General features: G+C 35.0%; 1 protein-coding gene across 1 annotated transcript; it reads left to right on the top strand.

The window, feature by feature from the left end:
- The first annotated feature begins 209 nt into the window (after nt 1-209).
- Nucleotides 210-27,051, top strand: ATG3 (autophagy related 3). Its single transcript, XM_002917311.4, has 12 exons — nt 210-341; nt 3,636-3,677; nt 7,329-7,378; nt 10,147-10,217; nt 11,744-11,851; nt 15,389-15,438; nt 18,062-18,143; nt 21,123-21,157; nt 21,406-21,561; nt 22,363-22,490; nt 24,874-24,942; nt 26,781-27,051. The coding sequence occupies exons 1-12, from the start codon at nt 270-272 to the stop codon at nt 26,860-26,862; spliced, it is 945 nt and encodes a 314-aa protein (XP_002917357.2). The 5' UTR covers nt 210-269; the 3' UTR covers nt 26,863-27,051.
- Nucleotides 27,052-27,241: the final 190 nt, after the last annotated feature.

The raw sequence follows: 27,241 nt of genomic DNA, 5'->3' as shown, positions 1-27,241 counted from the left end.
CGCCGCCCTCCCTCGCGGCCAGGTGACACCTAGGCCCAGTCCGCCGCGCACTGCCTGGGTGGTGAGCAGCGCGCGCCCTGCCCTCGCGATTGGCGCCGGCCACCCCCTCCCCCTCGTCCGGTCCGTCCCGTCGCGTCCCGTCCCCTCGGGTGCAGCCGGCCGGGTGCCGATGAGCGTCGGCGGCAGCGGGGATTTTTTCTGACTCCCGGTCCCTTCCCTGGCTGCCCTTCCCGCCCCGTCGCGGGGCCGGCCGCTTCTCCGGCCCCAGGATGCAGAATGTGATTAACACGGTGAAGGGAAAAGCACTGGAAGTGGCCGAGTACCTGACCCCGGTGCTCAAGGTAAGCCAGGCCGGGCTTGCCAGGGGCTGTCAGGTACATGCTCAACTCCCGCAGGGATCGAGGACCCGGCACCGGGAGGGACACTGTGTTCTCCGGCGGGGAAAAGTGTAGGAAGGTGGTAAGGGTGGGACACAGGTAAGGGTGCAGCCCCGCCGGAGGTCTTACCCAGGTGTTCTCTAGGGCTTTCGGGCTCTTCAGGTAAACTTGGAGCGACGCTCTGTGCGCATTGCTTTCGCCACCCGTCAGAACCCGGCGCGTCTGGGTACGTCAAGTTGGAAGGTGGTGGGCATCCAAGTAGATTTGAGAGCGTTAAATCTTAACATTGGAAGTCTTTTAAACTTCTTAAACGAGGGTTTTGCTTATCTTTTTAAAAGAAATCAATATTTGGTGTTAAAATGACGTCACTATTTTCTTTCAGATTTCATAGAAAGTGTCTTATAATTAGGAGTTTGAAATAGTAAGTTGTGACTGAGGTCCCCTCTTGTTAGGTTTCAGAGGAGCAAGGTGAATTGCAACACTGTCTCTGTCAGTATCGTTGAATCCAGCTAAGAGGCAAAACGTCCCTTTCCGAGTTTTTCAAAATAGCCAGAAAACTATTTGTAAATCCTGGACTTCATTGATAATAAGCAGCAGCCTGACCCTCCTAGAGATATTTACTTTTTTTTTTTTTTTGCGTTGTCATTAATACAGCGTTTTTAAAGTAAAAGTTGTAACATTAGCTATTAGCAGTGACTTTAATTTTCAGACATAAATTTCTGGAAGTACATTCAAGTTTTTTTTAAGTCTTACAAGTTTTTTGTCATTGTAACTTTTTCCTTTCTGATAAGTGAGCAATGAGACTGAATAGGGAGTTCTTGCTTAAGTGCTTTTATTTGTATTTTTTAAGCTTTCAATGAAAATTTTACAAATCCTGTGGGGATGAAATATCCTTGTATATGGTTATTCCTCTATAAGAAGTTTTCTAGTATGCTAAGAAGAATAGTGGATAGTTTTACTTTGCTCTTTCCATGACAAAGGGAAATGTTAGCTGTGTACTTTTTTAATATTTATTTCTGTGACTGATTTTAAGATGATACCTTGTTGGGCCAAGTTTAAAACAAAAAAAAAGATTTTTGTAAATGAAAATTCCAACTCTTGCTATGCTTACATATTTTTTACTGTGAAATTCCTGTTAATACTAGTCAACTTTGAAATTGAAAATAATTTTGATGTTTGAATCGAATGATTCTTTCGCATGTCATTTTTCAGAAACCTGTCTGCCTAGATATGCAGCATTTAAATAACACACAATTGTTAAACTCTTCAGTTTCGGAGAGAAGAGTAAAAAAAAAAGTTCCCAAATTAAATATTAAATTAATGTTTTAGGGACACCTGGGTGGCTCAGTTGGTTAAGCATCTGCCTTCCCCTCAAGTCATGATCCCACGGTCCTGGGATGGAGCCCCAAGTCTGGCTTTCTACTCAGCAGGAAGTCTGCTTCTCCCTCTCCTTCTGCCTGCTGCTCCCCTTGCTTGTGCTCTCTCTCTCTGTCAAATAAATAAAATTTTTAAAAACAAACAAACTTCTGTTTTATTGGCCAGTTGTATTTTATTGAACTTACAGCAGAATTAAGTTTTGAGGAATCATTTTACTTATTCTCCAAACTATAAAGTGTTAGCTTGTCAATATGTATTTGTCAGTATGTATTTTCAGTAATAAGGAAAGCAGAATTATTGACCCTCTCCTTGCCTGTTCCTGTTTACATAGAGAATCCCTGTAGTTTCTTAGTAGACGTAAGAAGGCAAGGAGGAAAAACTAAATCCTTTGGAAAGAAACAATGACTTATCCTAGCAAGTAGAAATTAAGAAAAGTCATGGTAATGTAAAAGCCAAAGTCCTTAAAATGATCTTCAAGCCTCCCCTTGATTGGTAGAGGCCCTTATCTCTACTACTACTTTATTCCTTGCTCACTTTTGCTTGAGCGAGTCTGACCTCATTGTTACCTTCATTAAATACTCTCTTGCCTCAGGTTTTCGTACTCGCTGCACCATCTGCCTAAAATGTTCTTTTACAGCCTTGTGGCTTGTTCATTTTTTTAAGGTCTCTGCTCAGAAGTCACCTGTCACTAAACCTTTGTTTTCTTAACCATCCTATTTATTTATTTATTTTAGGTTTGTTTTTGTTTTGTTTTGTTTTTAATTTTAGAGAGGAGGGAGAGAAACTCAAATAGAATCCACATCCAGCATGGAGCCTCATGCCGGGCTTGATTTCATGATTCTGAGATCAGACCTGAGCCGAAACCAAGAGTCGGATGCTTAACTGACTGTGCCACCAAGGCACCACTATTTTTTTTTTAATATTATTTATTTTAGAGAGTGCATGTGTGCTCAAGAGGGGGGAGGGGCAGAAGGAGAGAAGAGTGAATCCTCAAGCAGACTCCCTCTTGAGCATGGAGCCTGCCATCCCAGGACCCTGAGATCATGGCCTGAGCAGAAACCAAGAACTGGCCACCTAACTTACTGAGCCACCCAGGCGCCCCACCATCCTATTTCAAAGAGCCATCTCTCTCCCTCCACCCCTGACCGTTTGCTTGCCACTTCATTTTTCCTTGTGGTTTTCATTACCGTTTGGCTTTTCTCACTGCACTAGAGTTTAAACTCCTTATGAGAACAAGGATGAGTTTGGTCTATTTTATCCACTCCTATATCCCCATTCCGATAGTGCCTGGCACAAAGTGGTTATTCGGTGAATACTTGTTGAATAATGTTCATCAGTGAATCCTTTCATTTTTGTAGACTGTACTACAAAATCTTACATTTAATTTAAAATTTAGAAACATTTGATAAATAGCATCTTTGCTTTAGAGGAGAGAATATTGTATCAATATCTTGGAGATAATGGGAAAGGATTAAATGATTTATGACTACTAGATTTGGTTTCTAGTGTTACTCAATTGAAATGAGATGTTGGAGATGTTGGCTGAATAGTAAGATGTCTAAACATTCTTAAGACATTTTTACTGTTCTGTAAAATAAAGATATTTGGTCATTTCACAAAATCATTGTATGTTGTATAAACCTTTGAATGTTTTTCCAGAGATCTTGGCTCTATTTTAGCACTGATCAAATTGTATTGTAATTATTTTCATGTCAGTTTCCTTCATTAGACTTGTGTATTCCTTGAGGTCAGGTACCCGTGATAGATTCTTTTTTGTATGTGCTCTCTTGACTAGAAGGGTTCCAGGCAAATACTTGCCCACAAACATTTTTAATTTGAAAGTGAAAGAGTATAATATGTTACTCTTTTTGCTTTCTTTAGGAATCAAAGTTTAAGGAAACAGGTGTTATCACCCCAGAAGAGGTGAGTGTTATTCTGAAGCTATTAACATTTTATAATTATATTTATCTGGGTGGGATTTTTTTACTTTATAAGAAAACATCTTAAACTGTAATCTTGATTCTTTTGACTCTATTAGCAATTTTATAGGGATTTCTACTTCCCATAAGAGAAGATGTAACTTCCTTCTCACTTTGCTACTTCTCATATTTCTCTCTAGTTCCTCTTTATTTAGAAATGGAGGTAGGAGAGGGAATGGAAAAGATTCTGATGGTCATTTACCCTTCACTCATATTTGTGTTATATTGAGGCTATACCGTGGGCTCTCTGGTGTTTGCTGTTGTCTTGCCTCTGTCTACATCAAACATAAGTTTTCATGGCTTTTCATTTGGAAACTTTGGCTCACTGCTTGGATATTAAATTTTCTTTCAGTATTTAGCTTAAATATTTTATTGCTACATACTTAATGCTGATGTTTTTTCTCACAGTCCTTTCACTTTTTCTACTAACCAAGTAATGTTGATCTGCTTAATTCTGAAGCTCATGTCTATTTTATAGGCCAGTTGTGTTTCATTGAACTTTTAACATAGAATTATGTTTTGAGGAATCATTTTACTTGTTTACCAAATCTGTATAATAAAAGTGTTCTCTTTCCTTTAGGTAATTTGTTTTGTTATCCTTATACTGTTCTAAACATCCTTTTACATTCCAGGTTCATGAATAGTTATGGTTGCATCAGACTTATTTTTTTATCTTAATAAATAACAGAATTTATTTAAGTTTCACCTTTAACTTTCATTAAAAATACCACTCACTGGCAATAGAACTTTACTGTTTTGAAAGAAACACTTGGAATTGGGCCTTGTTTGATGATCTGGCTGTTGCTGTAAATTCTAAGACCTCAAGCCTAAGAATTAATTGATCTTTCAGTTTTCAATTGTGATGGAATCTCTTGAGTCCCAAATCTTTGTGAGTTCTGAGAATGATGTGCTGAATTGATCTTTCCTCTAAAATTATCTTTATTTTTAGTGGCGACACATGGTGGTATAGAAAGAACATAGGAGATCTGTCTTCTACACCCATTTCTCTTACTGACTTGGGTAAATCAATTAAGCTATGACACAGGCCTCATGTTTCCTTGTCTGTAAAATGTGGGGTTTTGGCTAGACATTCTCTAAAGGACCTATCCTACCTTAAGACACCATGAGTTTAATACCTTGAATGCCACATAAACTAAGTTTTGATATTGTTAACTTTCTTGCCAAACAGGTATAATTTAGACTTGGCTCTTAAAACTGTCTGAAATCAGGAGCAGGGATGAAAGTGTGCTGTTCTTCTTACAGTCTTTGGCTTTATCTATGGGAAGACGGCTAATTGGTAAATAGATGGTTGGAGTTAGAGATGCTAGTCTGTGGTCATTGGATAGATTTAAGCTGTTTTAAAACAGCTACTAACCGTAGAATGAGTAACACTTAACTATCATTAAGTGGTTTATGAATATCCTCCTTTTTAAAAAAAAAATGCAAGACAAAACTAGCTCACCTGGGTACTAACCACATGATGCTGAATTGAGATAGAGCACAGTTATGGGATTGAGTTAGGTTAGAATGAGTCTAGAGGAGGAAAACAAGACATAATTTGCTTTGAATAAAAGATATACTGAGTTGATCTATTTATTTGTTTTCTCTTACTGTTTCTGGTCTTCTGGCTTTTATCCTCCAGCTCTCTCTTTGTTTTCATTGAGAGCTGTTGGAAGTACTGTGTTTAAAAAGAGGGGTAGGCATTATCTAATACAGAATTGCCTGACTAAAATTACTTGAATATATACCTGTGTGACTTAAGTAGAGTATTAGTAGTAGAAAAGCTTGAGGATAAAGTTGCTGGCCAAAATGTTAATAACTATTTCTATCTTGGAGTTACTCAGTATTATATAATATTTAATCACTGAGAGAAAGCTACTGCAAGTGGTACTGAGAATTGAGAAATTTGAGTCTGCCTTATGTTTTGTTTCGTTTGAGCATATGAAGCCTGCAATGATGGCCTTTGCTAATGCGGGCAAGACGTACACCTGTACTAATTATCTGTGCAATTCATGTTCTTTTATAGTTTTTCTTACCTTCTAGTATTTTGTTATTTTTTAGAATTTTTTATTTATTTTTTAAGTAATGTCTACACCCAACGTGGGGCTGAAACTGACAACCCCAAGATAGGAGTTAGGTGCTCTACTGCCTAAGCTAGCCAGGTGCCCCTATTATTTTTTTAATAGATGCTACTGGAGATGCCAGGGAATAAAATATTAGAGTCTTGTGACAAGGCAATATCATTAAAGAATTTTTAAATTTTTAACTCTTTGTTTTGCTTGCATTTTGTTGAATTAATACTTTTTTGGTGGTGATAAATTAGTTCTTGGTAACCACAGAGTTAAAGGTAGCTTTTGGTTACAATGACCTAAAATACTTAAAACTTGGGGAGAGAGTATTGTTTTCATTTGGGTTTTTGTCTTTACCTAACTAGTTTAAATAATAATAAGATTCTCTGAAATAAAAGAACAAAAACATTTGAAAAGTTGCTGTTGGGAGTATGCTGCTAAATCTTGTTAATGTATCTTCTTGAAAGAAATTACTCTTAGAAAACCTATTTTATAAAATTTTACTTTCTTAAATGAAAATAGAGTATTATATATAGACATTATATATAGAGACAAACATTAGAAGATTAAAGATACTGTAATTTTTTGCTGTGTAATTAACCATGAACAATATATGAATTTAAGTTACAGCTATTGTGAAATAGAAGTAATTGGGGAAGTGTGTATATTGCCTGAGTTGGGACACTTGCAGTTATGCTTAAGAAACTTTCTTTCATTTTCTGCTCTCAAGACTAAGTAGGATTTCTGTCTTACATTAAGATGAGTTCATGCTCATGTATAATGGAAATTCTCAAAAGGTTAAACTCTTTCTTCCTGAGTCTGTTTTCGATTTCTGAAGAAAAACAAAAACTTGTGCAATGTTCAACCTGCCCAGAAAGTCTAAGGTGTTAGAGGGTTCAATTTCTTAACTGTGTTGGTATTTTCTGAGTCAATCCAAAAGCTTCTAACTTCCCCCATTGTTTAGCATTATATTTCTCACTCTTGTTAATATGAAAAAGCTTACAAAATGGGTTATTACCTAAACTTAAAAAGAAAAAAAAAAGAGAGAAAACTGTGCACTGTGATGTCATAAACTTCTTACATCAGAGGCCTGTATCTATTTAGTAATTTTTCCCAAAGATCTTCATTGAGTTTTCAGCCCCTAGGAGGTATCTGTCTTTATCTTATTTATCCATAAAATGGTATTGACATTTTAAATCCTGCAGTGTTACCTTTATTCGTTTCATGATACTGTATCCTTTTGGCATTATTTAATCCAATGATAAAAATGGAATTTAAAATAAATAACACTCAGTGTTTTTGTCTTTCAAAATTTAAATTTTATGGATGTAGAAAGTTTTGCAGTTTTAATAATAATCAAAAATCATCCAAGTGGTAGAGCAGGTTTGGTGCTGTTTGCATTTATATGATTATTGGGTATCGGGGTTACACAGGATGATCGCTTTGGTATTTTACTATCTTACATTCAGTGATGTTCAGTTTTTCTTTTTCCTTTTTCTTTTATATTCCTTTTAAATCCTAAATAGTTTGTGGCAGCTGGAGATCACTTAGTCCACCACTGTCCAACATGGCAATGGTAAGTAATCTTGAGTGAGGAAGAGAAATTAGTAAAAGGTAAAGCTTTATAATTGTGGCAGTTTGCAAAACAGATTAGGGCATGAACTTTAGAATGACCAATTTAACTCTGTTCTAGTAGATTTTTCTGTTAAGCAGTGAGCCAGTGATACCTAAAGTAAAATAAAGGCTGATACATTGGCTGTTACACTTACTTTGTTTTGCTCTGTTAGAATAAAAGACAGTTTTAAGATAAATGCCTTTATTTCCTTTATTAGTATTCCCTTTCTCTGTAGTGTCTAGGTCCGATTTTGTGGTGGATCTTTAAAAAATAATGTTCAAGAGTTTAATAAATTTGACCAGCTCATTTTTTTTCAAACTAAAATGTTTACTGAATATTTTTATAACATTAATAAATACATATGTTTTGCAACGTCTTAGGTTTTTTAATCATAAGACCTTCTCTAAGGTTCAAAAGTATGCCCCTATTTTAGGAATTAGCTGAGAAGTTAAGGAAGGTTCACGATACTCATTAAAGGTCTTAACTAGAAATCTGCTGATAATAGACTTTTTGTTTTTGTTTTTTTATTAACTTTTTTTATAATGAAAGTAATGTAAAAAAAGTAAGCAACTTAGCAGATCTCATAACATATTTTAAATATTCTGAATAATAAGAGAATGTTTTAAAACAAATGCTGTTTCATTACGTTCAAGTACTATAAAGCCACCTGACTGTAGCTGAAAAAGTGATCCCAGTACTGGCAGAGCTATTTTAATTAGGCTAGAATTGTTTTGGAATTATCATCTTGTTTGGATATAAATGGTTCAACTTGTTATATCTTTTTTTTCTTTTTATTCTAATTCCCTTAATGACACTTTTTCAGTTGTGTTTGAAAGGTACAGTTTTAATTTGGGGGCAGGGGTTCTAAAATTAATGAAGTTAGAACTGATAATGTTTTCCTTCATATCTAAAGAGCTTAAATAGTTAAAGCTATTTGAAGCCAAAGTTGGAACTCTCTTTTATCTGTGGCCTATTCTCTTCTCAATTTTTATATTTGACTCGTAACCCAAAATAGTTTTACTGCTTTTTATCAATTACTCTTTATCTTTTAGAACACTGTTTCTTAATGTACCAAGAAAGGCCAAAATGTCAGGTTCATTTATTTTTATGCCTTTGTCTTCCTTATATGTATTTTCTGTTCATATTTAAAATTGAGTTAATACAGCAGCTCTCTGATGATTTAGTAAGGGTGATTGATTTTTTTTTTTGGATTACAAATTGTTAAAATTATATTTAGCTTTGTTCTAGTCTATAATTTTTGTGCGTTTTAAGTCAAATAGGCATATAAAATTTAAAATAATATCCATTTTATGAAAGGAACTGATTTAGGATTTTCTTCAATATAATAGATACAGATTTTCTTCAGGTTTCTTTGTGATAGTCCTTATTTGTCTAAGTAGTTCAGACATATGATTTATAGTATTGTTACAGGGAAATGTGTATATGGGCAGGATCTTTTTTTAGCAGGTAGTTTATAGTTTCACTTTATGAATTGTGATAGTTGAAATAATTTAGAACTCAGTTATACCCTACTCCAGTGTCCACACTTCTGGCTGAATTGCTGGGGCCAAAGGAACAATTCATTTTAAACCAGTGCTAGAAACAGGTTATTTCCATGTTATAGTTTTGTGTCTACAAGTGCCATCATGACTGTATTGTATATTCTTCACTCAGAACTTCAGGCATTGCTATGCCATTATTAATTTGACACACGAGAATGGTCTAAGGAAACCTAGAAGGCTGCTAAAAGATAGTAGGTCATTTCCTGGCTTTATTTTGTGCTGGTATCTATGGTTAAACTTTAGACTGAAGCTTTGATAAGGCAGTAGACTCCCCATTGTTGTTCACATGTTTTTAGCAGGTAACACATGCCACTCCAGCTCTGGCCAGTTCATTAGGTGACCCACAGAAGAATCTTTGAACAAATTCTTCGTAACATAGTCCAGAGTAGCTATGAGAAATCAGATATGGTATAGCTGGCTCTGACCCACAGGGAGAGTAGTGTTTAAGAGCAGGAGTCCTGGATTCACTTGTTCTTCTATGTTTTAGTTTTCTGACCTTGAGCAGTCTGACTTACTTAAGCTAAAATGGGGATATTAATATTACTCACCTCTTAGGATGCTGAGGAGTAAATAAAAATAATGCGTGTTCGTGTTCTAAGTCTTACGCTTAGTAAACACTCAGTGAAAGGGTTTTTTTTTTTCTGTTTTCAGTCATTATTTTTAATACTATCATCTTGTGATTCAAAGCACCTTTTTTCTCTTAGTTCCAATTTTAATCGAGTGGCAGGAACAGGGATCTTGCCAACCACCTACTTTGTTATGTAATGTCCTACAGATGTTTTTCTGCCTCTTCTTGATCTGAAGATTAGCAGTACTTGGGGATTAAAAGCCTGAGAATATACTCCCTAGGGAACAACATTTTCTTTTTGTTTAGAGGCAAACATAATAGTTGCTTAATAGTTCTATATTATTCTGTCCTTTTTGTCTAATATGTAATCTAAATTCTCTTAGGTCTCTCTGCGTCTCTTAGTACATTTCACTTACAATGCTATGCTCTTCCATGCCCTAACATACATGACTTAATGGCATCCTTCCAAAACTAGTCCTAAAACAATTTTCTCAGGAGTGTGGGTTATGTAGTTTTGATATTTACATGTGATATCTTCTGTTCTGTCTTTGCCTTTTAAAATAGTTCTTGTATTTTGGTGCTTTTTGCTCTTTCTAAAGGGCTACAGGGGAAGAATTCAAAGTGAAGGCATACCTACCAACAGGCAAACAATTTTTGGTCACCAAAAATGGTAAGAATTATGTTGCATATATTAGTAAATTTTGCACAAAGAGATATATTTAAAAAAGCAAAAACAGAAAAAAACCTTAGCATTTTTTAAAGTTTTTTTTTAAGATTTGTTTATTTATTTATTTAAGAAAGCGAGAGCAAGAGAAGCAAAAGAAAGAATCTCCAGCAGACTGCTGTTGAGCTGGGAGCCTGATGTGGGGGCTTGATCGCAGGACCCTGAGATCATGACCTGAGCTGAAACCAAGAGTCAGATGCTTAACAATCTGAGCCACCCAGGCCCCCAAAACCTTATCATTTACTGATCTTAATTTATGCTTGAAGCCATAGAAATTTGGAAATATGATGAAACTCTGCGTTTTCTATTGCTAGAGTATTTTTTTCCTTATTTCATTTTTACCTCCTTCCTTTTTGTTACTACTTTTTGCCAAAAAGGTCTAGTTCTAAGATGTGGAGGGAAAGGGCCCAAGCAGATTTGGAATTTGGAATTTTAATTGCCTTTTTTTAAAGTTGACTTCATAATTATAAACTTTTTAGCTCTTTGATTTTGATCTTCTTTAAACTTAAACATTTGTCATGAAAAATGAAATTGATACTACCTTTGACATCTAAAAATTCCAAGCTAAAGATTTATTATCCATTGTATCTTTGAAAGATTGCCTTTAGGAAAAAAAATGTTTTTGAAACTGCTAGTTTCTCCTTTATGAAGTTAATTTGAAAACAGCATCAGAAGGTTATTATAGTCCCTATCTAATCACGTAACAGTGCATTGATTTTTGTTCTAATTTATCTGTTACAAAAAGGGAAAATATGTATAAAGCATCAGTTTTTTTTTCTTTCCTACAGTAGATGTTTTATTAGAATTGATCATTTATATCCTGCTTGTTTTTTAAAAAAATCAAGAGGTTAATAGCCATTTCTTGACTCTACATCATCATGTTTTTACATTATAATTGTTCAGTTTTAGGCTTTGTGAATAATACCTGTTAATTGACACATATATGAAAAACTTGGCTCCAATATTGTATAAGATGATAAAATGTAGCGGTTTAATGAATTTTACACTTGCTTATCCATTATGAATAGCTGGAACTTAAGAATTATGAAATACATATTAAAAGTTACTATAGCATTGCAAACTGGAGGTCACCTGTACCACCCCTGAGAATGACAGGTGGTGCCCTCCTGTTTTGGGAGTAAAGCTATTAAAATAAGGTATTATTATTCATTGGCCTGAAGTTGAACAATGTCATCTCTGGCTCTAGCCTGCTGTTCTTCACAGACCATCAGGGTAAAGAATACATAGAAAATTTCCAGTAGAGCCTTCCTGCTTGTGTTCTGACAAAGCTACTTAGGGAGAGATAAATGTGGTCATTAATGTGTCTGTGGGTTGAATACAACTCTTTAATTACTTCTACTAGAAGTGAAATGCAGTATTTCCTTAAAATGGAATAAACTCTCTTTTTTCTAATAGATTTATAGGAAGGAGATTATGTGCTATAACTGTATTTGCCTTTTTTTTTTTTATAGTGCCGTGCTACAAGCGGTGCAAACAGATGGAATATTCAGATGAATTGGAAGCTATCATTGAAGAAGATGATGGTGATGGGGGATGGGTAGATACTTATCATAACACAGGTGAGAGGAGTATAATAGAATACCATATATTAGTTTAAGTTGTTTTAAATGTTTTTACAGTCTTTTATTACAGCATGGATCTAAAAACAACAAAAACAAAGGGTACATAAGGCACAGTTGTCCCCAATAGACTTAGTTACCTGAAAAGAAGCAGGAAGACAAATTGGAAAAAAAAAAGAAAAATTGCCTTTGGAGTATACCAAATTTCTATAGTACTGCTATTTTAGTAACAACTTGAAAATATCCATATCATTTACTTTATTTCTAAAGAAAGAAAGACAGAATTACTGAGTATGCATACTACTTTGCTTTAGAATTACTTATTTACATGTCATCCCATTGCTGGATGATTAGCTTTAGGACGGAACTATATGTATCTTTATTTTGCTCAGAGGCCTGGCATTTAAAAGTAATGAATAATTATTTGTTGACTGACTGTAAGAGGATTGTAAGGACCACACTCCTTAGGTAGAGAGTCACTGTTGAATCCTCAATATCTGTCATAGTATCTGGTACAGAAGTTGTTCAATAAATTTGTTAAAAGAATTAACTAAATTCAAGCCTTTTGTAAGTGTATGTTTGCAGAAGTTGTTTGTAAGTCTGAAGATGATTTTTTATTTCAAGTCCTAAAAACCTATTTTGCCACTATATTTATATAACTATGTAAATGCAGATTAGCATATGCTGCTATAGCCTACTAACTTAGCCACACTAACTTAGCTATATTAACTTAGCTATAGCAAATATACTAATCTGCATATAAATAATTATGTACTGTACTATAAATTAATTAATGTTAGTTAATGTTAACTATTAGTTAATTAGTAGTTAATTTACATATTTATATAAATGCCATTTATGACTTAGTTTTAATGGAGAAAATATGTTCTGAGTTGAAATCTAGAATACTAAAAAATAAGTTTTCTCCCTTGAAGTCCTAGAAAGTAGCAGGTGTATCAGAAGTAGTACTAGAGCAAGATTTCGCAGCCTTAGCCCTACTAACATTTTGGGATGCATGATTCTTTGCTGTAGCATTTTCTGTACATTGCAGAATGTTTAGCAGCATCTCTGGGCTCTGCCCACTAGATGTCAGTAGTACTCACCCAATTTTGATAACTCAAAATGCCTCCAGATAGTGCCAGATATTCTATGAAGGGCAAAATTGCTGCCATCAGTTGAGACCCACTGTAGTAGTCAGAGGGCTAATCTGCTAATCTTTTCACAGGAAAAAGTACCTTGTTAGGTCAGTTCTCCCTCTACTTTTAAAAAGGGACACTGCCATGTGTTTATGATGATATAGGCATAGATTCCAGACTTGGGCCTCTTGATTTGAAACTTATTTGTTTCTTGATGAGTTGAGTGTTAATGCCAAGGCCTTGAGAAAATAGTGTATTGAACAGCTTTTTGAAATGACTTCAAAAATCATCCAATTTCTCCCACTGAGAGTGATGGTAGATGGACTTCTTTAATTTTTGATCTTTCTGAAATTATTCAGCTGCTCTGCTTTAGTTCTCCTGTGGTGGAAGATGTGGGCAGTGCATCTGTAGGAAATGGTTGACTGACTAGAGCCATTAGTTATAGCACTGTGTTTCTGATGTCAAGTAAATGACTTAATCTGTCGTCTGGTTGTATTCTATTCCATAATGACTAGCTCAAAATCTAAGTGCATATTTACAGAGGCATTCATTACAGAGATAAGTAGGTGTCAATATTATTGGATTGATGAAAATCTATTACAGAAATTCAACAACTGGAAAAATGTTTGCCCTGCTAGAGAGAGATCCTTAGAATTTTAGTTTAACCTATATTGTGATTTGATTAAAACACTGCTTCCAGTTGACTCATAAGGTCATGTGCCTGGTTCCTTATTCGCCTCAGTTCTCTTTGCTTCATCTTTGCTTCTCATAGGTTTCTTTTATTTCTCTTAGCCCTTGTATTAGTCATGGTTCTCCAGAGACACAGAAAAATTGGATATAGGTATAGATTTATTTTGAGGAATTGACTTACGTGATTTTGGGAGCTAGTAAGACTGAAGTTTGTAGGACGAACTGGCCAGCAGGCTGAAGACCCGGGTAAGGCTTGATTGTTTCAGCTCAAGTCTGAAGACAGTCTGAAAGCAGAATTCTTTCTTTTTCCTGAGACCTCAGTTTTTCCTTATAAGGCCTTCAACTGATTGGATGAGGCCCACCTATGTTACAGAGAGTAATCTACTTTATTCAAAGTCTATGGATTTAAATTGTTAAAGTCTAAAAAATACCCTCACAGCTACATCTATACTGGTATTTAACCAAGCATCTGGACACGATAACCTAGCCAAGGTGACATAAAATTAACCATCACAATTCTTGAGAATGTTACCTTCATTAGAGTCATTTGAGCTTTTTTTTTCCTTTGCCAGTATGTCCTGCTTTTAGAAGAGTCCTGTTTAATGGGCTACTACTACCTTATTATATTTGGATGGATTGGAGAGGTTTATTTTGTTTGTATCTATGTGCTGGATCCAGTGAATTGTTTTGTTATACCAATTCAGTATGTTAAGATTTGGGTTTTATTGTTACAACATAATCAAATCTATTATATAGTAATTTGTAGAAAAACTATGAAGTAGCTTATGTTAGAGCTGTGGATTGTGACATTTTCTATTAGTGAAAGTGAGTTATTTAGTTTGGAGATGTTGAACAGATATATAAAGATTTTAGAAGATTAACAAAGGGGCAAAGCTTATTTTGTATGTAGGGTTTTTTTTTTCCTTTAGTGTATTTCATCCTGTTGAACTATCGAATTAAAAACAATGACATGTATTTTGAATTAGAAATATTATTTAGCTGACTTGTGGTGCCCCCCATCTGCTTAGTGCCACCTTCATTGAGACAAGTAGGTTCTAGGTAGATGCTTAATGAGGTGCAGTGGAGAGAACATTGAGCTAAAAGTTAGCATGTGGATTTGAATTCCAATTTCTTCACTAACTATGAGACTCAAGGAAGTTATTTCATCTCTGGAGACTTCATTTCTGCATAGGGAGAAAGGATTAATTACCTCGAAGATAGTGTTTGTAAGGCTGAAATAAGCTATGGAAACAGTAAAGTGGAAAGCCCCATATAAATGTGGTATGGTATTACTACTTCTGGGTATCCTAGATTTCTGAATCAAATAACATTAATATCTTCTTGAGAAAATTTCAGTGCGGTTTTGAATAAAAATAAATATGAGTCCTGTAGTCTCCTAATGTGTCCACTGAGAATTAATATGTATTGGATGGAGACTCACACTGGGAAAGTAAGTGAGGAATAGTAAATGAGTGATAGAGTAGAATAATTCATGGTAAAATATCACACTGGTATGTTTTGTTTCAATTTGATAAGTGTTTTTGGTGTTATTCCTTTTAGAGTTCACTTGTAAAATGCTGCTAACATTGCCTCCTCGTTTCAGAGAAGTTGTGAGAATTTAGGTAACTTTAAGTGTTTATATAAGCTTGAATCTGGTAAATGGAAGATGTTTACAGTTTAATTTCAGTTAATTTTTTTGAATTTTAAACAGGTATTGCAGGAATAACTGAAGCAGTTAAGGAGATTACATTGGAAAGCAAGGTACTGGTTAATTAGTTATATTTGTAAATGCAATGACATAGTTATTTGCATGTATATAGTCTTATTCAGACTGATTATTTTCAAGCTTTTTAAAATTCCAGTTTTTTTTTCTCTCACTTTCCTGTATCAAAACTACTGTTTCCCAATGCTTATTTTTCTTTGTTGTATGGTCAAAAAAATTTTTTGAGATTCTAACTGGTAAAAACTACTGATTTTCACCAATTGGAAAGGCTGCTAGGCTAGTTTAAAAGAAATAGCTTTTATTTTTAAGTGAGAGTACCAAATGTTCGGTAAATGGAGGTTTTTGAAGAGGTTTATGTACTTGTTGATTAGGTGCTAATGATATATTGTTTAAATTTTATGGTTTATTTACTGCTATTTTGAGTGGAAGTTTTTGTTTTCGAAAACTTAAAGGTAAACTTTAACATCATCCAAAAAATGATATATTTTGACTGGGTGGAAGCTAAATGAGTTAGGTTTTATTGTATGGTTTATTGTGGGGAGGGGAGTAAAAATCTGTAACTGGGCGGAATTTTTCTGCTTGAAAATTTTCAGTTCAGACATCTATATTATATTAGTTTTTCATTTCTAGAGAGAAAATGATTGCAGTTGTTTTCACATTTTTGTATATGAAATGATACTGATGAGGGAACAGAAGGCAAGCTGAGGACAAACCACAAGCTGACACCCTGCAGCCTCCCCCGCCCCCCACTCCTGGGTGGGATTTGTGATATTCTTCGGGGAGGTTCCCAACCATCTTCATGTTAATGGCTTGCTAGAGAGAAAAACAACCTTAACTTGGCAATGGCAAGGCCTCCAGTGTCCTGTGAGTCTTCTTTAACATATGAAAGTACTTTCTCAATCTCCCTTTTTCCTTACCTCCCCCAACCCCATTGTATATTATCAGCCACCCCTCACAACCTGGGACAGCAGCTCTTTCTGCCCATAGGTCCTGTCCCCGTGCTTTAATAAACCACCATTTTGCACCAAAGACGTCTCAAGAATTCTTTCTTGCTCATGGGCTCCAGACTCTACCCCACTGAACCTCACCTATATTCCAAAACCACATCAATATGAAAAAAATACAAAATGCCTTTACCCTTACCTTTTCTTAATTATTTTGTTAACAGATCTCTTAGAGGATAGAATAATTGGACAGAATAATTGAGTTTCTTTTGTCCTTATGAAACATTTACTCCAGAGTTCCTAGTTTAAGATACTCTCTTTTGTGTGTTTTTGTCATTTGGATCTTTTGGGATTTAAAACTGGGTCTTAACAGGAAGTGTTAGAAACTAAAACAAGTTGTTTTTTTTTTTTTCCCAATGTACAATTTTATGCTTGCTGGGGATTCAGGTTCAGTTCATTGGCCCGAAAATTCTTTTTGAAATTCTACTTCTTGGAGAATTTGAACGACTACAGAGAAATCACCAAAATGGCTTTGCTACTTTAGGAAATCTTGTTTACTCCAGCCGTTAATTGTATATGTTTTAGACTTTGGAAATGTTAAATGGTAAAGTAGTGTGGATAGCATTTTTGATAGGTTTATGGTAATTAAAGAATTTTTTTAAAATGCAGTAATGGTTAATATGGTACTTGGTATCCCACTTAACATCCTTATGTCATACTGAAGGATGACTACTTAGAATAATGTGCAACTTGAATGTCTTTCCTGTCATTTCCTATGTAATGTAGAATTTACTTTATTTTTTATAATTTATATCTTATAATACTTGATGTCCAGACCCAAATATTAATCTTTCTTGTTGATTTCTACTGTATTCTACTGTTTCAAGTATGATCACCATAACATCAACATGATTAAAATTTACCTCAATGATCAGTTTGTTAGATATTAGCTCATATAATAATTATCCAGATATTATCTTCTGTGGTTTCACATTTTGGGTGTGGTAATAATAACATACAATTTAAGTTTCTAGTGGTAAATAGAATCTAAGTAAAATTGTAAATTAGGTAAAACTAGATGTCCAATTTTTTTACTTTACTACATTGACTTCAGATTTTTAGAATATTGAATTTGTGAAACGATAATTATATATTAGGCTTGTCTTTGGTTAGTATTATTCTTTTATTCTAGTGCAAATATAGTTTAAAAATTGAACTGAAATCTTATATGTTAAAATAACTGTAAAGTCTGATAATTTTACTTAATTCAGCCTAAAATATTGTTAACAAATTAGAATATAATGTTTGATTTATAATAATAAGTTTAACTTACAAATGTATTGTGATTTACAAATATATACCTTTTTTCTCCTTTAAATTATGTGTGTAAGTTGTAACTTTGAACCAATTTCCTAATATTAATGAATTGGCTAGGTAAAAATACTATTTTTTTGGAAGTGCAAAAATGGTTAAATTGTTAGATGATTCTTGGTGCTTCTTTGATACCTTTTATATTTTTCGGTCACAGCACTTAGCACATCACCTTTAATATTTGGTGTATGGGTTTGTTGTCTCCACTGGGGTAGGAGTTTCTTGAGGATAGAACTGTCTTTACCACTCATATTTTCACAGTGGTTTGCACTGCGATGATACATGAGTGTTAGTGTTTGAACTAATGGACATATTTAAGTGACTTTAAATATAATTAATTTCATAGGACAGTATAAAACTTCAAGATTGCTTAGCAGTATGTGAGGAGGAGGAAGAAGAAGATGAAGGAGAAGCTGCAGATATGGAAGGTATTTATGTTCTAGATTTTCTTTAATCACACTAGAATGTTGATTTTGGAATATGAGTACTTGAAGTGGACAAGAATTGTACTTCATTGAGTTATAGATTTAACATTTAACAGCCCAGAGAGGATTTTGTTTAGTTTAAATTTAGTTAGTGCAGAACTTACCTTGGTCTTGGACTGTTGTACTTTACCTAGTACACAGCCTTGATACAAGCATTATTTCTAGTAGGATACATCTGAGTCATACATCTTTAATGCAGTAAAAAGTTTGAAGATACAGATTCTTAAGCTAATTCTTAAAAGCTTTTTCAGAGCAGAACAAAGTTTGCTCATGTATTGTGTATTTTCTTTTTTTTTTTTGGCCAAGTACATAGAATTTATGGTGAGATTAAAAATGTTCTGTAGCATGCAGAAGTGGAAGATGGTGCCAAGGGCAGTTGAAGCAGCATAATAGGTGGTATTTGCTGATGAGGAGGTGACTCCTAGCCAAATTGCCAGAGTGGCCTTGACTCAAAGTACCTGTTTGTTTGAGAGAGAATGAGAATACAAGCAAGGGGGAGGCGCAGAGGGAAAGGAAGAAGCAGGCTCCCTGCTCAGCGGGGAGCCTGACTCTGGGTTCACTAGGACCCTAGGATCATGACCAGAGCCAAAGACAGACACTTAACCAACTGAGCCACCCAGGTACCCCTTAAAGTACTTTATAGTTTTGTTTTGTAAATTACTTTTAAGTCCTTATGAAACCTAGCTGTGTATCTGTTCCTGAATTCTAATTAGGAAAATAAGGAGTTTTGTCCTTATTTTTATGATAAATTCCCATCCTTTGAAGAAATCAAAATGAATTACTTGTAACCAAAATTGCTCACAGCAACCTCACATACCATCTCTGTGATCAGCTTCATATCTAAACCTCCAGTCCAGATCTCCTGAACCTCAAATGTACTTGTTTATTTTCACTTGCACCTGAATGTCTTCTGATTGTCAGCACCACCTTCTTGCACAAATACTTTCGGCATTCCTTCTGTTTGAATTGTGTACAGTTACCCAAGCTGGGGTGGAGGGTAGGAAGAGTACCATGAGTAAAGCACCGTTTTTAGAGTACAAGCTGTGGGACTACCTTAAATATCTGACAGTCTTTTAGTGTGTTTGTTACATTTCCCTTGGATAGAGCTATAGAAAAAATTGCTTTATATGGAATTTTGCTTAAAAACGATGTTGATGGTATAGCAGGTAATGTAACAACAATTAATATTACAGGCAATTTTCATTCCTTATTCAACAAACATTGGGCAGTATAGTATCTATATATCAGGTACTGTTCTTGGTGCTAGAAATAAAGCAGTAGACATGATCTTACAGAGATTATATTCTAGTTATGGGACACATATAAAAAACAATAGATAAGCAATATATATGCTGTATTAGATGGTTATAAGTGTTAGAAGAATAAAGGAGGGGGATGGGACAGAGAGTCTTGGGGAAGGATGAGTGTTATTTTAAATATGTTGGTCAGGAAAAACCTCATTGAGAACATGAGTTTTAAGTAAAGCCTGGCGAGAAGTGAGCAAGCAAACTATTTGGATATCTAAGGAAGAGTGCATGCAGCCCCTGAGATGTAGGAGCTTGTGTAGCTTATATAAAATATTGTGAGCAGGGGTGCTTGGCTGGCTGAGTAGGTAGAGCATGTGACTCTTCATCTCAGGGTCATGAGTTCAGGCCCCACATGGGATGTAGAACTTACTTTTAAAAAATAAATATCCTGTGTTCAGAGAGGAGTAAGGGCAGAGGCAGAGAAGTAAGGCATGGAGTCCGTGAGATAACCTTGGGACCAGATCACATAGGTCCCTGTCTTTAACTCTGTGAGATGAGACGCCATAAGAGGGTTTTTCTAAGTAGAACTTAGAATGAGATTTAACAGTTCAGCAGAATCACTGTGAATGCTGTATTGAGAACAGATTGAAGAGGTTTGGGGACAATAGTTAGGCTATTTTGATAATCTAGGCAAGAAATGATAACAGCTTGGTCTCAAGTGGTAACATTGAAAAGTGATGAGAAACAAAATTCTGGACATATTGTGAGGGTAAGGTCAAAAGGATTTGCTGCTGAGGGGGAGTAGCATGAGAGAGACAGTAGTCAAGTGTGACTCCAAGGATTTTTTACAGTGTCTGGAAAGGTGTCGTAACTGAGATAAGGGAAATTACAGGACCGAATAGCTTTGGAGGGGGAGTTTTGGAGTTCGGTTTTGGATGTGTGCTGTTTGCAATGTACGTTAGTCATTCCAGGAGAGCCATAAGTAGACAAATATCCAGGTTTATAGCCAGAGATAAATTTGGGAATTATTAGCATTTAAAGGCATTGAGACTAGATGAAATCCTCAAAGGAGTAAGTGTGGATAAAGAAAAGACAAAGTTCAAAAACTGAGCCCTTGGTTACTGTAGAATTTTAAAAAGTTGAGATGAAGAAGAACCGAGCATAGGAGATAGTAAAGGAGAAGCCAGTGAGGTGAGAGGCAAAGCCAGGAAAATACAGTATTTTAACAGCCAAGGAAGGTGTTCAAAGAACATGGGACTAATATATCCAGATGGCCCTGTGAGAGATCGGTTAAGATGAAAACTGGGAATTTACCCCTGGATTCAGCAACATGGAAACCTATGATGATTTTAATGCGCACATTTTATGCAATTATATGAATAGCCTTGTGTATGTGATGGAGTCACTGAGTGTTCTACATTATCGTTATGCTGTTCGGTATTGCTAATAGGCTGTAGCTTGGACCAGGCATTGGCAAGCTAACTTTCTCTGGCTCTGTCAGTTAAACAATCAGCTGCTTTGGAAATGTAAAATTAGCTCCGTCATACCTATTCAGTATTTTCAGTTAAACACAAAAGCAAAAACCCAGGTTTTGAATGATACTCTGAAATAATATATAGTTTGGTTTAGGAAATTTTCTTGAACTTGATTAATCTTTTGTTGCTTTTTATAACAGAATATGAAGAAAGTGGATTGTTGGAAACAGATGAGGTTTGTAAATTGAGTTTCTAGTTAACTTTTACTGAATAAACTTGGGGATTAGCATTCCTAATGGTATCTTGATCTTTCCAGTAAACGTTTATTTATATGTTTGCATTGGTTATAGCATATAAGGTTTTAGCTCTGGCTTTTAAGTTCTGTTTGTTTTGGGGAAAAAAATACAGGGTGGGAAAAATATTTTCTAAATTGTCACATTCATACTGATTTTAATGGGTGTAAATTTCTCCTTGCATTGCCAGGCTACCCTAGACACAAGGAAAATAGTAGAAGCTTGTAAAGCTAAAACTGATGCTGGAGGTGAAGATGCTATTTTGCAAACAAGAACTTATGACCTTTATATCACTTATGATAAATATTACCAGACACCACGACTATGGTTGTTCGGCTATGATGAGGTAAAAACAGAAAATATATTTTAATGTAAATGTTTTAAATTGTGGATTTAATTCCTTTGTCATTAGGTCTGTGGATATATATAGTGGCCTTTTAAATTTTAGAAATCATCTGTTTTACAATTTCATGATTAATACTGAACTTCTTATTTTGAAGAAACTATGAATTATTCAGTGTGACAACACTACTAAGAATCAAACAGAAATAATCACTTGCATATTTATTGCTTGGTCCCTGAGGTTATTCCTTCAAAATATAAGGGAAATTGAACTTAGTTTGTTGTATTAAATTTGTTGGGTATTACATTTGTTGAATATACAAGGCATTTACAGAATGATCATATTGGCATGTGTGTTCTATTCTTTAAGACAGAAAACCTTTTTTTTTTAAAAACTCATTTACTTAACTGAATTAAAGGATAACTAAAATAAAATTAACTTGTTTTAACCTGTCATTCTTATGACTGTGAATGGGAAGCAAAAAAGTAAAACAAAACAGACCCAAAAGATGAGTTATAAAATGTTTTGACAGCCATGAACTTGCTTTTTTGTGGGATCTTTATTGTATTAGGTGATGGCTGAAATCACATAGCGTTGATGTACAGACTCCTCTCTCCTCCCTTCGTTGGTAAAATGGATTGTAAACTCTCCCCCAAATAGTCTGGTAATTCTAAATAGTCTGGAATTCTATATTACAAGTGATATGGGAGGTGGGGATAAATGTATTTTAAACATGGAGGTTTAGGTCTAAAGGTCTAAAGGTTTAGGTCTAAAGGATTTCAAAACATTTTTTTATTCTTTCAGCAAAGGCAGCCTTTAACAGTTGAACACATGTATGAAGACATCAGTCAAGATCATGTGAAGAAAACAGTGACCATTGAAAATCACCCTCATCTCCCACCACCTCCTATGTGTTCAGTTCACCCATGCAGGTGTGTGTGTGTGTGTGTGTGTGTGTGTGTGTGTGTGTGTGTGTGTGTGTGTGTGTGTGTTGTATGTACTTGTGGATTTATTAGGAATCTGTAAACAAAGTACCCTAACAGAAAAAATGTAATAAGCAAGTACAGTTCTCTTTGTCTTTCTTAGAAATGTTCTTGTGCTTAAATATGTAAGAAAAAGGAAAAAGTCACCAGTTTATTTTAATTCATTAAGAAAATTTTTTTCTCTCTCTCTGTGTTTAATTATAGTATAGGTCTGTGATTTTACTACTATTTTTAGCTCCAAGAATAATTTAGAAGGTGCTTTTTAGAGTAAAAAAAAATGCCCATCATTTCGACATGATTTGCCCTATTGTTATGTATCCTTCTATGAATGCGGAGTATGAAGTTATCCTTCTGTTTTTCTCTGTGACCTATTATCTCCTTTTATTGGTTCGTGAAGGGAGATATATGTAGAGTTCTCTTTTCCTCTACTCCTCAGTTGAGAGATGTTCAGCCCTACTAAATCAAGTGCATTTTATAATTTGAGATTTTCTTTGTATCATTGTATTTTTTCAGAGCCAAATAAGTGAAACTGAGTCTATATTCATGACTTGTTATTTCTAATAGGTAGCTTTCACAAAATATTGAGAAATTCTGGTAACAAAATTTTTGAAATGAAAACTTTGATGTTCCATTGACTAATTAAATGCAACATTCTAGCTTTTAAAAATTTTTAAATATTTTTTTCTCCTTTTTTGCAGCCTCTTGATTCTTAAACTTTATCGTATAGAAAGCCTAGTTCATTTTTCCGGTTTTTTTATGTCAAGAATTGTTAATATTGCTAACTGAAAAGTAATTCAAGAGTCATTAGTTTTAGTTTTGCATTATCTAGAAGGTTCTCATTTTATTCTGTCGGCTCCTGTGGTGGTTTGAGGTTTTAGGACAGTGCTTACCAAACTGAGGCATGTCTCTCTCTTGGGTGTAAATTTTAGTCTGGAAAAGAAATAAGTAGTTTAACTGGTAATTAATGTTAAATATTTTAATAAATGACTGTGTTATCCAATGCAATGTAATATAATAGGGCAGAAAAGTTGGGGTTTATAAGGTGAGATTTCAAGTACATTTTAGGCATTGCCGTGGGCCATCTCAGATTATGTTTTTGGATTCTCAGCGCTAATACATTTACTCTCATCTTCAAAGTTGACTGCCTCTGTCGTGAAGTTTATATTCATAAAAATTGAAGCAGTATATTTAAGCCAGAGGATATCTAGAAGATCATTCTTTTGTGCACTGCCTTTTTCTCAGTTTTTATACTTAGGCATTTACTTTGGTATCATTCTTTCTATAGCAGAGGAAAGACACTGGTTGACTATGAAGAGATTTGTGGATTGGTCAAAAACTTCAGATACACATATTTCTTTATATAAAGCCAAAAAATCATTTCTAAATAAAATCAGAGAGGGGTGCCTGGGTGGCTCAGTCGGTTAAACGTCTGCCTTTGGCTCTGGTCATGATCTTGGGGTCCTGGGATCAAGCCCTGTGTCACGCTCCTGCTCAGTGAGGAGTCTGCTTTTCCCTCTCCCTCACCCCCCCTCATGCTCTTGCACTCTTTCTCTCAAATTAAAAAAAAAAAATCGGGGCGCCTGGGTGGCACAGCGGTTAAGCGTCTGCCTTCAGCTCAGGGCGTGATCCCAGCGTTGTGGGATCGAGCCCCACATCAGGCTCTTCCGCTATGAGCCTGCTTCTTCCTCTCCCACCCCCCCTGCTTGTGTTCCCTCTCTCGCTGGCTGTCTCAATCTCTGTCGAATAAATAAATAAAATCTTTAAAAAAAAATCAGATAAATTTTAAAATATGCATTAGGACAAAGAAAAAATACATAAACTTGACTCAAACCAAGTTAGCTTTTTTAAATCCAGTTTTGGCTTATTCTCTGCTAAATATTTGAATAGTCAAAATCACAGCATTATAAATATGTCTTTGTTTTTTTGATTAGCTGTTACCATGTAGCTTTTTTGAATTTTCCTGGTCTTATTTCTTGTTTCTTAGAGCAGACAGTCCTTGCTCTGCTGCAATTATACCCTGCCATGATTTCCCTTTCTCTGGCTTTCTGCTGTGCTAACCTCCCCCCAACTCTTTCCATCCCTGTTATAGGAAAACTAGTCTCTTGTGTTTTGACTACCCTAGCTTTTAAAATTTAGCCTGTATTCCAATAAAACAGTGTATATGACTCAACAATCTGACTTGGGGAGTAGGGAGGAGAATATTTTGTAATATAACTATTATATTAAAATTAAATCACTGACACTAATGTAGATTTCTTCACAAAAGCTTGCTTTTCCTATTTTGATCTAATTTATCTATGCTAATAACATTTATTTGTTCTTTTGCTTTTAGGCATGCTGAGGTGATGAAGAAAATCATTGAGACTGTAGCAGAAGGAGGGGGAGAACTTGGTGTTCATATGTATCCTTACCTATATATTTCAGTAGTAGCATATTGGCTCCTAGGATTTTTTTTTCCTCTTTGGGAAATGTTGGAACAACGTTAGTGCCACAGTACCTGTAACTTGTTTTAGCCCCTCATATGTGGAGGTCTTAGTAGGAGTCTTTAGTTGGAAAATGTTATATTGTGATAGTTCTGCTTTGTTCAGTTGGTTAGCACATGTCCCTGTGTGCACCAGTCATCTCTGCCTTGTTACAAAGCCTCAGATCAATATGTACTTTTCTTTTTTTTTTTTTTAAAGATTTTATTTTATTTATTTATTCAACAGAGATAGAGACAGCCAGCGAGAGAGGGAACACAAGCAGGGGAGTGGGAGAGGAAGAAGCAGGCTCACAGCGGAGGAGCCTGATGTGGGGCTCGAACCCATAACACCGGGATCACGCCCTGAGCCGAAGGCAGGCGCTTAACCGCTGTGCCACCCAGGTGCCCCCAATATGTACTTTTCTAAGCAGCAGCTTACCAGTTGCTTTTGTTTGTCCAAGAGGCAATGGCTAAGAGCATATGAATATAAAACCATTGCTCTTGATGGAAAACTCAATGGGCGTAATTTATTGATGAAAGAAGAGTAACCTACTAATTTAGAAGATAACACATGAGTATCTTTTCCCTAAGTATATTTCCAGTTTAACTGTTAAAAAAATATGCCTCCCATCAGGTAAAAGTAAAGTTAGGTTGTGTCATTCTAAGTTCTCTGAAGCAAAGAATTCAGCTTAACAAATAGGTTAGTTAAAAAGTAAAGCACACAAAGTATTTCAGATATTCTTAAAATATGGTATTTTTATATTTCTCCAGATAAAAGCACCCTTCTTTTATTTTACTATAGTTTTCCTACTTAGTTCTCTGTATTTGACAAAAGGAATAAACTAAGTAAACTGCTGTTTCCTGAACTACATGTACCCATAGAATGGATTCATCAAAAGCAGCCAAAATCAATGATTAAGATGCCAAATAGTTTGAATTAATTTGGTGCTAGGTTGATGTTACAGTTGGTAGCTTATGCCACTCAGTGTTAGATGTAGACTGTGAGGGGTCACCCCTGTCTTGGAATTAGAAAAAAACCAGGAATTGCTGATAAAGTGTGTTCCTCAGAAGAACACTGGTCGTATTTGACATCGAAAGAAACCAAGAACTTTTGGTCCAAACCAGATTTATTCCTGCAACCCTATGATGCATAACTTGAGCATTCATCTCTGTGTTGGAGGCTAGGTAGCAACTTGTAAGACTCTGTGTTTAATAATTGACTCATCAGTTCCCCCAATAAAAATTAAGCTTTTAATATTTCCAGGTACAGTGGAACATAGAAAAAAATTCAGGATTTTATTAAAGACAGGCCATTGTAGCAGATTCTATGGCAAGTACATACACTAACTTAGAATCAGTCCTTCGGAGGGTTTCCACTTTATTTTTTTCTCTTTTGCTTCAGTGCTTTTATATTCTTTACCCTGCCTTATTTTGTAACATACCCTAGCAAACTAATAGACATAAAGGAACTATTTCCCACTCATTTAAATATGAATGGTCTTGTCCTTACATTTATATCAAAATAATCGGGCTCCTGTGAACTCATACTTATTAAGTTTCATGTTAAAATATTAAATGGGAATGGGTAAAGCAGGTTAAAGTCATAGAGAACTCATGTTGAAAAGACGCAAACTTGCATGAGTGAATTTTCTTAATATACTTAAGATTTTGTCTACATATTTTTTCTGAGAAATCATTGCTTAATAAGAATAATTACAATATTAGCTTAAATCATAGTACCATTTACCAATCTGTTTTCCTTAGCTAAAGATCTTTAGGTATCTTCTAATTTTCTTGAAGTTTGTACAAGCTGTCATTCCAACAATAGAATATGACTACACAAGACACTTCACAATGTAACGAAGAGAGCATAGAATCTATCCTAATTATTGTTTCTGATTTTTAAGCAATTAACCCATAGATGTGACTATTGACCATATTCACCAATATGTACAATTTCTCTAATAAAGGGACTTATATGTTTATGCATTAAATAAAAAAAGTTACACTACCAGACTTATTTGTTTAATAAAAATGAGTGTAAAGAGACTGTTTTTCTTCCTTCTTATCAAATCGTGATAACAGTATTTTCTTTAAGAACTCTGGAAATGAAGAAATAACTTCTGCAGGATGATAAAAGAGTATTTTAGGTTTACATTTATGAGAAAGTCATTAAAAGTGTTGTAATAGTGTGAACTAGGACTAAAAAATACTGCAGGCTAGACATACCTTCCCTTTC

This window comes from Ailuropoda melanoleuca, chromosome 1, assembly GCF_002007445.2.
Source record: "Ailuropoda melanoleuca isolate Jingjing chromosome 1, ASM200744v2, whole genome shotgun sequence".
NCBI classification, from domain to species: domain Eukaryota; kingdom Metazoa; phylum Chordata; class Mammalia; order Carnivora; family Ursidae; genus Ailuropoda; species Ailuropoda melanoleuca.
The sequence above is the reverse complement of the archived record's forward strand: the minus strand, read 5'-3'. Positions and strand labels throughout refer to the sequence as shown.